The following is an 18,165-nucleotide window of genomic DNA, read 5'->3' as shown; positions in this document are numbered from 1 at the left end:
CTTCTCTTGCAACAGAGTCAGGGTATATGCAGCAGTTTGGGAAGCCTGGCTCATTGCGAACTGTATGAAGACTATTTCTTCCTAACAAAGACAGCCAACTTCGCTAAATGGGGGATGATTTAACAAAAGCGCATTTGCGAAAAAAGCACAATCGTTGCACGACTGTACCTAACCATAAACATCAATGCCTTTCTTAAGATCAGTACACAGAAGTATATATTTTTAAACCTGCATATTTAGCTAAAGGAAATCCAGGTTAGCAGGCAATATTAACCAGGTGAAATTGTGTCACTTCTCTCACGTTCATTGCACGCAGAGTTTGGGTATATGCAACAGTTTGGGCCACCTGGCTCGCTGCGAACTAATTTGCCAGAATTTTGCGTAATTATGACATAACATTAAAGGTTTTGCAATGTAACAGGAATATTTAGACTTATGGATGCCACCCGTTAGATAAAATACAGAATGATTCCGTATTTCACTGAAAGAATAAACGTTTCGTTTTCGAAATTATAGTTTCTGGATTCGACCATATTAATGACCAAAGGCTCCTATTTCTGTGTTGTTATGTTATAATTAAGTCTATGATTCGATATTTGATAGTCTGACTGAGCGATGGTATTCATCCAAACAGCACTTTTGTGCGTTTTGCCAGCAGCTCTTCACAATGTTTCAAGCATTGAGCTGTTTATGACTTCAAGCCTATCAACTCCCGAGATTAGGCTGGTGTAACCGATGTGAAATGGCTAGCTAGTTAGTGTTGTGCGCGCTAATAGTGTTTCAATCTGAGACTTGGAGTAGTTGTTCCCCTTGCTCTGCAAGGGCCGAGGCTTTTGTGAGGCGATGGGTAACGATGCTTCGAGGGTGGCTGTTGTCGATGTGTTCCTGGTTCGAGCCCAGGCAGGGGCGAGGAGAGGGGCGGAATCTATACTGTTACACTGGCAATACTCAAGTGCCTATAAGAACATCCAGTCAAAGGTATTTGAAATACAAATGTTAGAGAGAAATAGTCCTATAATTCCTATAATAACTACAACCTAAAACTTCTTACCTGGGAATAGGAACCACCAGTTTTCATATGTTCTCATGTTCTGAGCAAGGAACTTAAACGTTAGCTTTTTTACATGGCACATATTGCACTTTTACTTTCTTCTCCAACACTTTGTTTTTGCATTATTTAAACCAAATTGAACATGTTTCATTATTTATTTGAGGCTAAATTGATGTTATTGATGTATTATATTAAGTTAAAATAAGTGTTCATTCAGTATTGTTGTAATTGTCATTATTACAAATAAATAAATAAAAATCACCCGATTAATCGGTATCGGCTTTATTTGGTCCTCCAATAATCGGTATCGGTGTTAAAAACATCATAATCGGTCGACCTCTACTCTAGACCACACTATCTACCAAGAGAGTTCTCATTTATATTATTCGTAGCTGTCTATTTACCACTACAAACCGATGCCTGCACGAAGACTGCACTCAATGAGCTGTATAAGACCATAAGTGAACAAGAAAATGCTTATCTAGAAGCGATGCGCCCAGTGGCTGGGAACTTTAATGCAGGCAAACTTAAATCCGTTTCACCTCATTTTTACCAGCATGTCAAATGTGCAACAAGAGAGAAAAAAACCTCTAGACCACCTTTACGCCACACACAGAGAAGCATACAAAGCTCTCCCTTGCCCTCCATTTGACAAATCAGACCATTTAATCCTCCTGATTCCTGCTTACAAGCAAAAACTAAGTCAGGAAGTACCATTGACACGCTCAATACAGAAGTGGTCAGATGACAGACTGGAATATGTTCTGGGATTCATCCAATGGCATTGAGGAGTATACCACCTCAGTCATCGGCTTCATAAATACAGTGCCTTGCGAAAGTATTCGGCCCCCTTGAACTTTGCGACCGTTTGCCACATTTCAGGCTTCAAACATAAAGATATAAAAATGTATTTTTTTGTGAAGAATCAACAACAAGTGGGACACAATCATGAAGTGGAACGACATTTATTGGATATTTCAATCTTTTTTAACAAATCAAAAACTGAAAAATTGGGCGTGCAAAATTATTCAGCCCCCTTAAGTTAATACTTTGTAGCGCCACCTTTTGCTGCGATGACAGCTGTAAGTCGCTTGGGGTATGTCACTATCAGTTTTGCACATCGAGAGACTGACATTTTTTCCCATTCCTCCTTGCTAAACAGCTCGAGCTCAGTGAGGTTGGATGGAGAGCATTTGTGAACAGCAGTTTTCAGTTCTTTCCACAGATTCTCGATTGGATTCAGGTCTGGACTTTGACTTGGCCATTCTAACACCTGGATATGTTTATTTTTGAACCATTCCATTGTAGATTTTGCTTTATGTTTTGGATCATTGTCTTGTTGGAAGACAAATCTCCGTCCCAGTCTCAGGTCTTTTGCAGACTCCATCAGGTTTTCTTCCAGAATGGTCCTGTATTTGGCTCCATCCATCTTCCCATCAATTTTAACCATCTTCCCTGTCCCTGCTGAAGAAAAGCAGGCCCAAACCATGATGCTGCCACCACCATGTTTGACAGTGGGGATGGTGTGGTCAGGGTGATGAACCATGTTGCTTTTACGCCAAACATAACGTTTGCATTGTTGCCAAAAAGTTCAATTTTGGTTTCATCTGACCAGAGCACCTTCTTCCACATGTTTGGTGTGTCTCCCAGGTGGCTTGTGGCAAACTTTAAACTACACTTTTTATGGATATCTTTAAGAAATGGCTTTCTTCTTGCCACTCTTCCATAAAGGCCAGATTTGTGCAATATACGACTGATTGTTGTCCTATGGACAGAGTCTCCCACCTCAGCTGTAGATCTCTGCAGTTCATCCAGAGTGATCATGGGCCTCTTGGCTGCATCTCTGATCAGTCTTCTCCTTGTATGAGCTGAAAGTTTAGAGGGACGGCCAGGTCTTGGTAGATTTGCAGTGGTCTGATACTCCTTCCATTTCCATATTATAGCTTGCACAGTGCTCCTTGGGATGTTTAAAGCTTGGGAAATCTTTTTTGTATCCAAATCCGGCTTTAAACTTCTTCACAATAGTATCTCGGACCTGCCTGGTGTGTTCCTTGTTCTTCATGATGCTCTCTGCGCTTTTAACGAACCTCTGAGACTATCACAGTGCAGGTGCATTTATACGGAGACTTGGTTACACACAGGTGGATTGTATTTATCATCATTTGTCATTTAGGTCAACATTGGATCATTCAGAGATCCTCACTGAACTTCTGGAGAAAGTTTGCTGCACTGAAAGTAAAGGGGCTGAATAATTTTGCACGCCCAATTTTTCAGTTTTTGATTTGTTAAAAAAGTTTGAAATATCCAATAAATGTCGTTCCACTTCATGATTGTGTCCCACTTGTTGTTGATTCTTCACAAAAAAATACAGTTTTATATCTTTATGTTTGAAGCCTGAAATGTGGCAAAAGGTCGCAAAGTTCAAGGGGGCCGAATACTTTCGCAAGGCACTGTAAGTGCATCAATGACGTCGTCACCACTGTGACCATATGTACATATCCCAACCAGAAGTCATGGATTACAAGCAACATCTGCATCGAGCTAAACCTAGCCACGAGCTGCCCAGTGACACGAGCCTACCAGATGAGCTAAATGCTGTTTATGCTCGCTTTGAGGCAAGCAACACTGAAGCATGCATGAGAGAACCAGCTGTTCTGGACGACTGTGTGATAATGCTCTCGGTAGCCGATGTGAGCAAGACCTTTAAACAGGCCAACATTCACAAAGTCGCCGGGGCCAGACAGATTACCAGGACGTGTACGCAAAGCATGCACGGACCAACTGGCAAGTGTCTTCACTAACATTTTCAACCTCTCTCTGACCGAGTCTGTAATACCTACATGTTTCAAGCAGACCACTATAATCCCTGTGCCCAAAGAAACGAAGGTAACCTGCCTAAATGATTGCCGCCTGTAGCATTCATGTCGTTAGCCATGAAGTGGCCTTGAAATGCTGGTCATGGCTCACATCAACAGCATCATCCCGGATACCCTAGACCCACTCCAATTCACATACCGCCCCAAAAGATTCAGAGATGACGCAATCTCAATCACAGTCCACACTGCCCTTTCCCACCTAGACAAAAGGAACACCTATGTGAGAATGCTGTTCATTGATTACAGCTCAGCGTTCAATACCATAGTGCCCACAAAACTCATCACTAAGCTAAGGACCCTGGGACTAAACACCTCCCTCTGCAACTGGATCCTGGACTTCCTGATGGGCCGCCCCCAGGTAGTAAGGGTAGGCAACAACACGTCTGCCACGCTGATTCTCAACACTGGGGCCCCTCAGGGGTGTGTATTTAATCCCCTCCCATACTCCCTGTTCACCCATGACTGAGTGGCCAAACACGACTCCAACACATAATTAAGTTTGCCGATGACACAACAGTGTATGCCTGATTACCGACAATGATGAGACAGCCTATAGGAGACCTGGCGGTGCCAGGACAATAACCTCTCCCTCAATGTCAGCAAGAAAGGAGCTGATCGTGGACTACAGGGAAAAGCGGGTGGAACAGGCCCCCATTAACATCGACGGGCTGTAGTGAAGCGGGTCGAGAGTTTCAAGTTCCTTGGTGTCCACATCACCAACGAATTATCATGGTCCAAACACACCAAGACAGTTGTGAAGAGGGCACGAACAACACCTTTTCCCCCTCAGGACACTGAAAAGATTTGGCAATGGTCCTCAGATCCTCAAAAATGTATACAGCTGCACCACCAAGAGGATCCAGACCGGTTGCATCAACGCCTGCTTTGGCAGCTGCTCGGCATCTGACCGTAAGGCGCTACAGAGGGTCGTGCGTACAGCCCAGTAAGTAAGCATTTCACAGTAAGGTCTATACCTGTTGTATTCAGCGCATGTGACAAATAAAGTTTGATTTAGATGTTAGATCTTGGGTCAGTTTTGTAGTATCTCCACTAATAGTTAAGGTTGGGATTGGGAGAAGGGGAAGCTGATACTAGATCTGTACCTAGGGGAAACTTCACCAAGGAGCCGTATGTTTACCATCCTGTTTCTACGGTACAATTCATAGTTTTACACAGTTTTCCTTGACTGGTCCCAGATTTGTTTGTGCTGTCTCGCCATGTCCTCAGGTCATTGCCACATAGAGGAATTGGCAATAGAGCACAAACATATCTAGGACTAGGCTACAGTTTTCTCTCCTTTGCCTTGTTGAAATAAGATAGGGAAGAGCACTGGCCTAAAGGAAAGCCAGCTAACAGACATGTCTACCAGAGAAATGGTACAACAAAGATCCACATCTTCAAATAAAGTTAGGTACTTTGTCCCCTCACTCATATTCATTGACATAGAATATGAGTCAAATACTACTAGTGGTTTTCACCCCCGACAAGCTGATCAGTTGGATTGACCCCCACCCTCACATCAAATGTTCAAAAGTGGATCAGTCCACCCAGTCATTTTAAGTGAATCAGAGGTTTTCACCCCCCCCCCCCCCCACACACACAAAACACCAATCAGTTTAATTGACCCAGTCACACCCACAAGAAAAGGTCAAAGTGGTCCAGTCCACATGCAGTTATTTTAAGTGACCCAGAGGTTCGAAAGGATATGCGTACAGTCTCATCTTTCCCTGCTAATACACTGCATAAGCTTAATCCATGATGTGCTCCTTCAGAAAGGCAAGTAGCCTGGTCAGGACTCTCCATTTTGTCTTCAAGTCATTTACGATTACAGCCCGGATACGGAGGGGGAGGGGAGTAGCTGTCTGTCCTAGGTGGGGTGGGGGTGTAGGGAGGGGGGCGCATGGCCGAAGGGTACATCTCATAGTCATAGGTGTAGGGAGGTGGGGGTCCTGGAGAAAGAGAGAGAGACAGACAGACACAGAGAGAGAAAAGTGCATGTTTGTTATCAGTAGTTGATGGATAAATAAAGATTGCCAATACACACATACTACACACATACAACATACAAGTACAACAGACCCTGCTATGTCATTGTATCTGTTTTGCTGGGGCTGTAGAAACCAGTGGAGATTGCTGAGATGACAGCTCATAGTAATGGCTGGAATGGAGTCAATCAGAGGAGGCTGTTGGGAGCAGCTATAGGAGGACAGGCTCATATCAAACACATATAAAAACACAAAATGAACATATGGAAACCACGTTCCATTGATTCCATTCAAGCTATTACAATGAGTACGTCCTCCTATAGCTCCTCCCACCAGACTCCACTGGAGTCAATGGAATGGTATCAACCAATGGAAACCACATGTTCGATACCATTCCATTGTCTCCATTCCAGCCATTGTTAGGAGCCGTTCTCCCCTCAGCAGCTTCCACTGGTAGAAACGTTCTAGACTTCAGTATGTGTTGATCATTGGTGGAGGAGCAATGTCCTCTATTGGTGGAATCATTGCACTGCAGGGAAATGGGTAAATTGGTGGCCGGGTAATTTTCTGTTCAGCAAGTTAGTGAGGAGCAGTTGTTACGGCCTGTATTCATAAAGCGTCTCAGAGTAGGAGTGCTGAGCTAGGATCAGTTTGCCCTTTTAGACCATAATGAATAAGATTAGGACATACACACCAAGCAGTGTCTGAGGAAGGTCTAAAAAATACCAAAGACTCCAGCCACCCCTGTTCTCTCTTCTTCTGTCCGGCAGGCGGTACCAGAGTATCAGGTCTCGTACCAACAGGCTCTGAGGCAGCTTATGGGACTTCCAAGCAATGGGACTTCAATACAGATAGAGAATAGCTGCCCACCCCCACCAAGGGCTATATGCACTGGCTGTAGAGTACCAGTCAAAAGTTTGGTGGACACATCTACTCATTCAAGGGTTTTTCTTTATTTTTACTATTTTCTACATTGAAGAATAATAATAGTGAAGGCATCAAAACTATGAAATAACACATATGGAATCATGTAGTAACCAAAACAGTGTTAAATAAATCAAGAGATATTTTAGATTTTAGATTGTTCAAAGTAGCCACTCTTTGCTTTGATGACGCTTTGAACTCTCTTGGCATTCAGATCGCTGGTTCGGGTCCCCCATTCAAATCGGGGACCCGAACCAGCGACCTCTCGGCCACCGATCCAAGCTCCCAAACGCCAGGCCTCCAACCTTCCAAGATCCCCCCCCCCCCCACAGTTCCCCTCGAGAGCTTCCCCTCAACCATCCAAGAAACCCAGCACAAGTCCCCCTCGAAAAACCTCCCCCCGCTCTCCACCCGTCACCATCCCCCTCCAACCCAACCAAAACCACCACCGACAGACCCAATGCGCCAACAACCAACAAAATAGAACAAAAGAGAAAATATACAAAAACAAAGGAAAACAACAACAGAAAACAGCAACGCAAAAACAAAAGACATCAAAGACAACAAAAATCACGACAGCAAGGCCAACTGTATGCATTTGTGTGCATGTGTGGCACTATTTGCATCTGTGTATGTGTGTGTCCCCGTGTGTGTGCAGGCGTGTTCGTTTCAATGCAAGTGTGTGTATGCATGTGTACGCGCATCCAAGCGCTTGCATGGCATCAGTCTTAAGCAAACAGGCATTTGATGTACAATGTTCTATTTTTAGTGTTATTTAAACATGCACCTGAATGCACTAATGACTCCCTTCTATGTGCATCAAAATTACTATTTGTCTGTGCCTTTTGAAAGCCTGACACCGTAAGATCGTATTTTATAACTTAGATGACGACGGGACACACACTGATGTTTCCACGTCATTTCAATGGAAAGTAAAGTAAATGTAAGATGCACATAAAATCAACAGTGTAATGTTTGGAATCAGTCTCGTGTAAGGTGAACGGTTTTGTCCTCACCTTTGGTCTGATAAATTCCCCATAATCTCCAAAGTGTTCTCTTTCAATTGCTACCATGCTCATACATATGCTATGTATAGTTATTCTTAAAAAATATATATATAAATTTGTCCCTATCCATATCAGCCAATATTTACAAGTGTAAGGGGTTAAAGGACCAGTGCAGTCAAAAATGTGATTTTATTGTGTTTTATATACACTGCTCAAAAAATAAAGGGAACACTTAACCTGTTGGAACTCTAGGGGCGCAATTTCATTTTTGGATGAAAAACGTTCCCGTTTTAAACAAGATATTTTGTCACAAAAAGATGCTCGACTATGCATATAATTGCTACTGTTCGAAAGAAAACACTCTGACGTGTCCAGAAATACAAAGATCTTCTCTGTGCGTGCCCTTTAACGTGAGCTTCAGGCAAAACCAAGATGAGATGGCATCCAGGAAATGACAAGGATTTTTGAGGCTCTGTTTGTCATGATCTCCTTATATGGCTGTGAACGCAAGAGGAATGAGTCTGCCCTTTCTGTCGTTTCCCCAAGGTGTCTGCAGCATTGTGACGTATTTGTAGGCAGATCATTGGAAGATTGACCATAAGAGACCACATTTACCACGTGTCCGCCCGGTGTCCTGCGCCGAAATTGGTGCGCAAAAGTCACCTGCCAGTATTTTTCCAAACAATACAGAGAGTAAAGCAAGCTTCCACGAACTGCATGTCAATGAAGAGATATGTGAAAAAACACCTTGAGGACTGATTCCAAACAACGTTTGCCATGTTTCGGTCGATATTATGTAGTTAATCCGGAAAAAGTTTTACGTTGTAGGTGACTGCATTTTCGGTTCGTTTCAGTAGCCAGGCGCAATGTAGAAAACGGAACGATTTCTCCTACACACAGACGCTTTCAGGAAACACTGCGCATTTGGTGTGTAACTGAGAGTCTAATGAGCTTCAGGCTATAACTGTATACAGGGTTTTTTCATAGCCAAACGTGAACAAAACGGAGCGATTTGTCCTACACAAATAATATTTTTTTGAAAAACTGCACATTTGCTATGTAACTGAGAGTCTCCTCATTGAAAACATCCGAAGCTCTTCAAAGTTAATGATTTTATTTATTTGGTTATCTGGCTTTTGTGAAAATGTTGCGTGCTACATGCTACACAAAATGCTATGCTAGCTTTGCATACTCTTACACAAATTAGTCAATTTCTATGGTTCAAAAGCATATTTTGAAAATCTGAGATGACAGTGTTGTTAAGAAAAGGCTAAGCTTGAGAGCAAACGCATTATTTTAATTTTATTTGCGATTTTCAGAAATCGTTAACGTTGCGTTATGCTAATGAGCCTGAGGCTTTAGTCACGATCCCGGATCCGGGATGGGGAGTTTCAAGAAGTTAAACAACACAATTTAACTCCAAGTCAATCACACTTCTGTGAAATCAAACTGTTCACTTAGGAAGCAACACTGATTGACAATAAATTTCACATGATGTTGTGCAAATGGAATAGATAACAGGTGGAAATTATAGGCAATTAGCAAGACACCCCCAATAAAGGAGTGGTTCTGCAGGTGGTGACAACAGACCACTTCTCAGTTCCTATGCTTCCTGGCTGATGTTTTGGTCACTTTTGAATGCTGGCGGTGCTTTCACTCTAGTGGTAGCATGAGACGGAGTCTACAACCCACACAAGTGACTCGGGTAGTGCAGCTCATCCAGGATGGCACATCAATGCGAGCTGTGGCAAGAAGGTTTGCGGTGTCTGTCAGCGTAGTGTCCAGAGCATGGAGGCGCTACCAGGAGACAGGCCAGTACATCAGGAGACGTGGAGGAGGCAGTGGGAGGGCAACAACCCAGCAGCAGGACCGCTAGCTCAGCCTTTGTGCAAGGAGGAGCACTGCCAGAGCCCTGCAAAATGACCTCCAGCAGGCCACAAGTGTGCATGTGTCTGCTCAAACGGTCAGAAACAGACTCCATGAGGGTGGTATGAGGGCCCGACGTCCACAGGTGGGGGTTGTGTTTACAGCCCAACACCGTGCAGGATGTTTGGCATTTGCCAGAGAACACCAAGATTGGCAAATTCGCCACTGGCGCCTTGTGTTCTTCACAGATGAAAGCAGGTTCACACTGAGCACATGTGACAGACGTGACAGAGTCAGGAGACGCCGTGGAGAACGTTCTGCTGCCTGCAACATCCACCAGCATGACCGGTTTGGCGGTGGGTCAGTCATGGTGTGGGGTGGCATTTCTTTGGGGGGCCGCACAGCCCTCCATGTGCTCGCCAGAGGTAGCCTGACTGCCATTAGGTACCGAGATGAGATCCTCAGACCCCTTGTGAGACCATATGCTGGTGCGGTTGGCCCTGGGTTCCTCCTAATGCAAGACAATGCTAGACCTCATGTGGCTGGAGTGTGTCAGCAGTTTAAGGACATTACATCAAAGTTGGATTAGCCTGTAGTGTGGTTTTCCACTTTAATTTTGAGTGTGACTCCAAATCCAGACCTCCATGGGTTGATAAATTTGATTTCCATTGATAATCTTTGTGTGATTTTGTTGTCAGCACATTCAACTATGAAATTAAAAAAGTAAAAGTATTCAATAAGAATATTTCATTCATTCAGATCTAGGATGTGTTATTTTAGTGTTCCCTTTATTTTTTTGAGCAGTGTATATGGAATAATACTGTGAAAATTTGAAAATGCTCATTTAGAGTAACATTTCTGAGATCTTTTATTTCAGCTCAAGAAACATGGGACCAACACTTTACATGTTGTGTTTATATTTTTGTTCAGTGTAGTTAAAAGACTAATAAAAAAGAGTTCCAAATCTCTCTGACAATAACAGATCTTTTTCAGTTTTCCTCTCCCCACTCAGACCAATCCAGACAGTCCTAGCAAAATTCTTGCTTAAGAAATTGCTCTTTGGTAAGAAGCTCATTTTGTTTCCCTTTTGCCATTTGAATGGAAAACAATCACAGTAAGGAACTTAGTTGTTACCTGGAAATGATTTGATATTGAGATAAAAATGGCTGCATCGGACCTTTAAGCTTTTCACTGTACTTGTGCATTTGACTAATAAAAAACTTTAAACTATATGGACCCTGAAAGATGACCTAGGATCAGTTTATCATTTTAGATCATAATGAATAAGATTATATGGACAGAGGGGACCTGATCCTAGATCAGTCTTACCTGGGTAGCCCTGGGACACAGTGTTGATGTAGGAGGTGTTGAACACGTCCACCTGGGCCCCTCGCCCATTCTTCACACACATGCACACACACAGGAAGAAGGCCGCCAGCGCTCCCATCAGAAACACCACACCAAACACGATGCCCGAGATCGCCGTGCCCCTAGAAAGCGCACACATACACACATGCATGCACACACACAAACACGTTTGTCACTTCGACTGAATGCTCACCTTTTCATTCTAGTTCGTGGCTGCTGGTAAGTCATCTCATCCAATGAATCTTCTCACAAATCAATTCTGCATGGAATTTCAATTCACCTCCCTACCTCTTTAAAGAGTATCTTAAATAAATCCCACAGACACCGCCTCCCACAAAAAGGCTATTTTGTTGAAAACTACTTTGTTGAGGGAAAAGGTGCCTTTTAAAGTTTATTTAACCTTTATTTAACTAAAAGGGCAAAAGACCTCCTGCTGGGATATTTTTTTTTTTTACAAAAAATACCTCAAGCTCTAAACCCTCAGAGGTAGTAATCATACCTGTGGGGAGAGGGGCATTCTTCTTACAAAACCACATGACCTTCGTTTTGGAGGTGTTCAGAACAGGGTTAATGTAGAGAAAGCTTGTTGGACACTAAGAAAGCAAAATTCGGGGAGGGGCCAACTGAGTATAAGACTCTGAGCTATGCTGCCTGAGCTATGCTGTTGATGTAAATTGAGAAGAGCGTGGGGCCTAGGAATGAGCCTTGGGGTACTCCCTTGGTGACAGGCAGTGGCTGAGACAGCAGATTTTCTGACTTTATACACCTCACTCTTTGAGAGAAGTAGTTAGCAAACCAAGCCAAAGACCCCTCAGAGACACCTTATACCTTAGCCGGCCCACAAGAATAGAATGGTCTACTGTATCAAAAGCTTTGGCCAAGTCAATAAAAATAGCAGCACAACATTGCTTAGAGTCAAGGGCAATGGTGACATCATTGGGGACCTTTAAGGTTGCAGTGACACATCCATAACCTGAGCAGGTATAATATTGCATACCAGAGAGAATACTATAGACATCAAGAAAGCCAGTCAGTTGATTATTGACAAGTATTTCCAGCACTGTTGATAAACAGGGCAAAATAGAAATAGACCTATAACAGTTAGGATCAGCTTGATCTCCCCCTTTAAATAAAGTACGAACCGTGGCTGCCTTCCGAGCAATGGGAATCTCCCCAGAAAGTAGAGACAGTTTAAAAAGGTCGGAGATAGGCTTGGCGATGATAGGGGCAGCAACCTTAAAGAAGAAAGGGTCTAAACCATCTGACCCAGATGTTTTTTGGGGGTCAAGTTTCAGGAGCTCTTCTAGCACCTCGGACTCAGTGACTGCCTGCAAGGAGAAACTTTGTAGCGGGGCAGGGGAAAAAGAGGGAGAAGCATCGGGGATAGTCGCATTAGAAGGGGTGGGAGATGAGGAAACGTTGGATGGGCAAGAAGATATAGCTGAGTCAAATAGGAATCCTGACTTAATGAAGTGGTGATTAAAGAGCTCAGCCATGTGCTTCTTGTTAGTAACAACCCCACCATCAACTTTAAGGGACACGGGCAGCTGTGAGGAGGAGGGTTTATTCTCCAGGTCTTTAACTGTTTTCCAGAACTTCTTTGGGTTAGACCCACAGAGCGAGAACTGTTACAGAGAGAACTGTAGCCTTTTCTGGGTGTTTGGAGTCATACCTTGTGGGATTGGTAATAATCTGAGAAAGATTTAGGTAGTCCCATGGCTTTAGGACTTGGTCAGGTGGTTTAAGCATGTCCCAGTTTAGGTCACCTAGCAGGACAAATACAGATTTGGTGTAAGGGGCCAGGAGAGAGCTTAGGGCAGGTAGGGTACAGGCTGGTGCTGATGGAGGACGATATCACCCAGCAACAGTCAACAAAGAGCTATTTGAAAGTTTAATACTTAAAACCAGCAAATCAAATTGTTTGGGGACAGCACTGAAGGTGATCCTTGGTAAAGATTGCCTCTCCCCCACCTTTGGAAGATCTGTCTTGCCTTTAAAGGTTATAACCAGAAAGGTTAACATCAGTATTCAAAACACTCTTCCTTAACCATGTCTCAGTAATGACCAACACATCTGGATTGGAGCTGTGAACCCACACTTCCAATTTATCCATTTTAGGTAATAAGCTTCTAGTGTTAACGTGCAGAAAACCCAGGTTTTTACGGGAGCAGAATTCAGTGAAGCAGATATCAGAGCCCAAGTCAGAATTGGGGCTCGCAACAGTAGATGGGCCAGGGTGTACATGCACATTTCCAGATATCATCAACTGTAATACAATCAAGGCACGGCATAGCAAAATGCACAAGAAAAAAATATATATATAATGACCTGGGGCTAGCCATTGTAAATTCAGAGTCACTCGCCCCAACAGTGCATGTGTGCTGGAGGCGAGCAAAAGCTCGGGAGAGGGGGGGTGGGGGTGGTACCAGACAGGGGGAGACCAGACAGGGGGAGACAGGCTAGGGCAAACAGTGAACAGATCGCCAGGTGGAGTCCAAGCAGCGGTGCAGTAAGATTGTGATATGTTGTTGTCTCACCTAGCTATCTTAAGATGAATGACCAAACATGTCTGTGGTGCAACCATGGAGATCTGCTCAAACATCTGATTATATGACTCAGACCTGTGTGTGTGTGTGTGTGTATGTGTGTACACGTGCGTGTGCTTTTGTGTATGTATGTATGTGGTCAAAAATCCGTTTAAAAGGCTGTGGAGAAGCTGTAGAATGAGATGAGATATCTCTCTTGAGACAAGGAACCATTATTCCCCCCCATCACCTTATGACAACCATGGCCTTGAAAGAGCTACATTATATGGCTAGATAAAATGAGTCCACATTCAATGGGCCTATTCAATAGCACTTTTTTTGTGAATCCCCCACTTATTTAGCATCAACTTTATGGTGTGAAAATTGTGAATTTGAACTGTGGCATTAATTAATGTTCCATGCTTACACAACACTTTAATACCATTATCCTCTTCATTGGTGGACTGTAGCAGGTAGCATGTGTTATACTCCATAGGTGGACTGGTGAGGAGGACTGAGAAAGCGAGAGGCCAGCTGTCTTGAGCCAAATGACGAAGGTCAAATCTCTCAGAGGGGCCATACACTGCATGTGGAAAGGGCAGGTGGTGAAGTGGAGGAGAAGTGATTGTGTGTGTGTGTGTGTAGTTGGTGAGTGTGTGTTTATCGACTGAGGGTGACTGAGTATGTGCATATGTATAGAAGGTCACATTGTGTGTGAGCATATGTGTGTATACTTACGAGAGGACATCTCCCATAAAGGCGTAGTAGGAGCAGCAGAAAGGGGGAGAGCCTTCACAGCAGTACTCCACACAGCCATCACACTGGGCCTCACTGTGACCTGCAGGAGAGATGCAATACATTATATGGAGACGCACACACACACACACACACACACACACACACACACACACACACACACACACACACACACACACACACACACACACACACACACACACACACACACACACACTCACACCTACCTCTACTACGGACACATGCACACACTCACACACACCCTGCATCTAATATGCTGAGAGAAAGGTAGAGTGTGCTCTTTGGAATCAAGATTTTCCAAAACCCTTTAAAGGGCAAAATCACAATGCTGTTTCATATTACAAAAGGTTCAAAACATAATGGAGAGTAGCATCGGTAGATACACTTTAAACTTTGTCTTTTGCTTAATTGAGCCTTTTCTAAACATGGAAATGTAACTAAGATCAAGGCTTTAACTTAAGAGTTTTTTTTCCACTAGAGTAATTGCACTTAAACTCAAAAAACAAGAACTAAGGTATTTGATAAGTGTAAATATATAGTCCTTATAGAGGGTTTATTAAGCCTTATTAAGCCTTAAAAGGTGTTCATCCTGTAGAGTGGGAGCAAAACATAAACCGATAAGCACACAACACAACAAAAAGGGTGATAACAATAAGATGAGTTGTGTGACAACAGGGCTATGTGAATGGAGATCATCCAAGGAATTTCAGAAAATATATTTTTTTTATGTGAAAGTGTATACTTTTAGTCAACTACACTATTCACTAACTTCACCTCTGTGTTCTTTCTCTCTCTGCACTAGTCTGAACCTGCCGTTACCTCTCTCACCAAAGATTTTCCCTTTGTATACCCTGTTAGCCTTGGTTGGGTGGGGTGTGTGTGTGTGTGTGTGTGTGTGTGTGTGTGTGTGTGTGTGTGTGTGTGTGTGTGTGTGTGTGTGTGTGTGTGTGTGTGTGTGTGTGTAAAAAAAGGCACTCCTCTTTTCTCACTTGAACTGACTTTTCTGATACTTTGTTGAGGGAAACTGTACCTGACACGATTGTGATGTGTTGTCTCTCCTAGCTACAGTATCTTAAGATAAATGCACTCATTGTAAGTTGCTCTGGATAAGAGCATCTGCTAAATGACTTAAACGTAATCTAAAAATGTGTAAACTTGTGTGTGTATGTGAGCACGACAAAGATGAAGCACTGAAGGTTACAGGCACTCTGAGGCTCTGGAGAGCTGGGGCTGGATTCACAAAACCTTCTTAAGAAGAAATCTCTTACGTTTTTTTCGTAAGTAATGTTTTGTGAATCCGGCCTCTGGTGGTGAGAGTCCTTCAGTGGAGACACATGGATACGTGACAACTTGAAATGAAAGGGATGGCTTTGGGAGAGTGGCCTCAAAATGAGAAAGCACTTGAAATAAAGGACATTTGGAAACACTCCTTGTGGTTTTGTATTTGATTATTATTTATAGAGTAGTTGAACACACACAGTCTGTTTGGAAACACTCGTTGTGATTTTGTATTTGATTATTATTTATAGAGTAGTTGAACCCACGCGGTCTGTCTAAAGGACGTGTGTCCTATATCTAGGTGTTTGCCCTCCTCAACCCCCAGATAATTTAACCCAGACACAGCCCTGCTGTTTCTCAACCTTCGAGCATACTGCCACAAATGACTGGTGTGTGTTTGTGTGTGTGTTCAAGGATTTCCATCTTCTTACTTTGTTCAAAAGCTGGTGTATTTTCAACACATCCCTCCAAACTGATGGCAGATTGTATTTTCCAACCCTGAAAAGGCTGTGTGGTCCTATAATAGCAGCCTTGACCATGGGGCTCTGGTCAAAAGTAGTGCACTGTGTAGGGAATATGGCGCCATTCGGGCTGCAAACATATTTCTCCCTGTGAAGTGTGGAGTGTAACTACTTTAATGTGCATGTCATCCAACGATGGGAGTCTATATGGGTGGTCCCTTGAGGTCTAGCTCCTTACCTCAAGGGACGGGACGGCATGGTAGCCTAGTGGTTAGAGCATTGGACTAGTAATAGTAGTAAGGTTGCAAGTTCGAAACCCCGTGCTGATATGGCAGTTAACCTGAACAGGCAGTTACCGCACTGTTCCTAGGCCGTCATTGAAAATAAGAATTTGTTCTTAACTGACTTGCCTAGTAAAATAAAGGTTAAATAAATAAAAACCTCCACGTCCTGTTGCTTTTTACGCTGGGGACAATGACAGTATAGTTCTGCGACGAGCGCCGAGCAACACGCACACAAGCTCGCACACTCTTTTTTCTTCTATGTATTTGATGTAAAGTTTTATGCGAATTGTTGGGTTACATTTGCGAGATTAAAACTCAATTGAGCCTTTTTTCATTGTAGAAGTGGCGACACGTACAGTAAACTACAGTAGTTTAATTTACCCAGGGACTCTTTTACCATTGAGTAAATTAACTGTAGTATGTCTAAGTTAGTGACCGGCTACTTTAAAGCACTTATTTTTGCGATATAGCTACCGTTCGTTTACGTTGTCAAACCATCCATGCATTGGGTTGAGGAGTTCACATTCACAATTAGCCTAATCAAAAAAAGTAAACCGTTGTTAAAGGAACACTTTTGCTGAGAATAAAACATTTGCGCACGTTAAAGACGATAAAGCATCCTAGAGAACCAGGGACAAATGAACGAACTCTTACCGGTAAAAAGACAAAGTAGGAGAGAGTCCCGTAGGAATTTCCACCCCGCTGCTTCTGTTCTTCCCATATCGACTGATAGCATAGGCCTACTTGTTCTAAATGTTGCTCACAGTTATTCCCAAACGACGACGTCCGCGTTTTCCATCGATATGCGCCTAAAAAGACTATGGGACATAGTCGCTCACCGAAACCTCGCTGATATGCGCAATTAAACGGAGTTCTCTAAAAAGTACAATCGAAGAGAGCCATGAACGCACATGAATGGATCTTTGCTCCAGTCATAAAATTGCTCAAATAAGAATGAAAAGTCTCATTCGTTTCTTCTTCCATGTGTTCGTATCCCTGATAGTGTTTCCTTCACTCTTTCCTCGCTGTTTTCTTCTGTTCCCCTTTTCCCCTGGAGTGGGTCCTAGCGCTTCCCCTCCCCCGCATCAAGCTATTTTCTCAAATGACTCTGTTGACTGGGTGTGGAAAGGGATGGAAGTACCTCAATAACATTCGCATCTCTCCGGCATAAAAGACGCCGCCGCCCCCACCATCACGACCACTTTGAAAATGAAAAAAAGATATATATAGGTCTATGTCGTGTACATGATCATTTTGAGAGGAAATATACTTAAAAAAAAACAATGTTTACCAACGACCCTAGTCAGAAACCAAACAATATCCACTCTGCCCCCCTCAACATGTCCACCCATCCCCTCTCTACAAAACATCCATGAACCTCTATTTTAAATGTTCAAGGAGCACGGAGTTTGTTTGATATAATTTAGAACTAAACTTCTTCATCTTGTAAAATGTAGGCTAAATGGGTTTCTCAAACGTGTAGGATTGAATGACTCCCCCCTCCCCCCTCAAACACAATCTTTAAATCAATCATAAAATACTAATTGTTTTCGGCGAGAACAGTCCAGTATCTCTTTATTATGAATATATATTCCAATGCTAATAAAGACGGAATAAGCGTGAATCGCAGGTTTGGCTTTGCCATGACGCATGAAAGAGGAGCTTGGATATATAGATAGATTAATTCTAAAAATGTAATGCATGAGTTCTAGTTGAAGTTTCCTCTAGGTGCAGATCTAGGATCAGCTTCCCCATCCCCAATC

General features: G+C 43.1%; 1 protein-coding gene across 1 annotated transcript; it reads right to left on the bottom strand.

The window, feature by feature from the left end:
- Positions 1 to 5,513: 5,513 nt before the first annotated feature.
- cyyr1 (cysteine/tyrosine-rich 1) lies at positions 5,514 to 17,471 on the bottom strand. The gene is made up of 4 exons (XM_064967287.1): positions 17,057 to 17,471; positions 14,341 to 14,440; positions 11,039 to 11,199; positions 5,514 to 5,876 (listed from the first exon to the last, which is right to left on the bottom strand). Exons 1-4 carry the CDS (start codon positions 17,136 to 17,138, stop codon positions 5,743 to 5,745), a joined length of 477 nt encoding a protein of 158 aa, XP_064823359.1. The 5' UTR covers positions 17,139 to 17,471; the 3' UTR covers positions 5,514 to 5,742.
- Positions 17,472 to 18,165: the final 694 nt, after the last annotated feature.

The sequence above is a fragment of the Oncorhynchus masou genome, chromosome 6 (genome assembly GCF_036934945.1).
Source record: "Oncorhynchus masou masou isolate Uvic2021 chromosome 6, UVic_Omas_1.1, whole genome shotgun sequence".
In the NCBI taxonomy this organism is placed as follows: domain Eukaryota; kingdom Metazoa; phylum Chordata; class Actinopteri; order Salmoniformes; family Salmonidae; genus Oncorhynchus; species Oncorhynchus masou.
The sequence above is the reverse complement of the archived record's forward strand: the minus strand, read 5'-3'. Positions and strand labels throughout refer to the sequence as shown.

What these genes read in the sequence shown, in the direction of transcription:
- cyyr1 (XM_064967287.1), bottom strand. Translation starts at nt 17,138, where the DNA reads ATGCTATCAGTCGATATGGGAAGAACAGAAGCAGCGGGGTGGAAATTC. An exon ending in TTTATGGGAGATGTCCTCTC is followed by an intron (nt 11,200 to 14,340) that starts GTAAGTATACAC and finishes TGCGCTTTCTAG; the next exon opens with GGGCACGGCGATCTCGGGCA. An exon ending in TGTGTCCCAGGGCTACCCAG is followed by an intron (nt 5,877 to 11,038) that starts GTAAGACTGATC and finishes CTCTTTCTCCAG; the next exon opens with GACCCCCACCTCCCTACACC.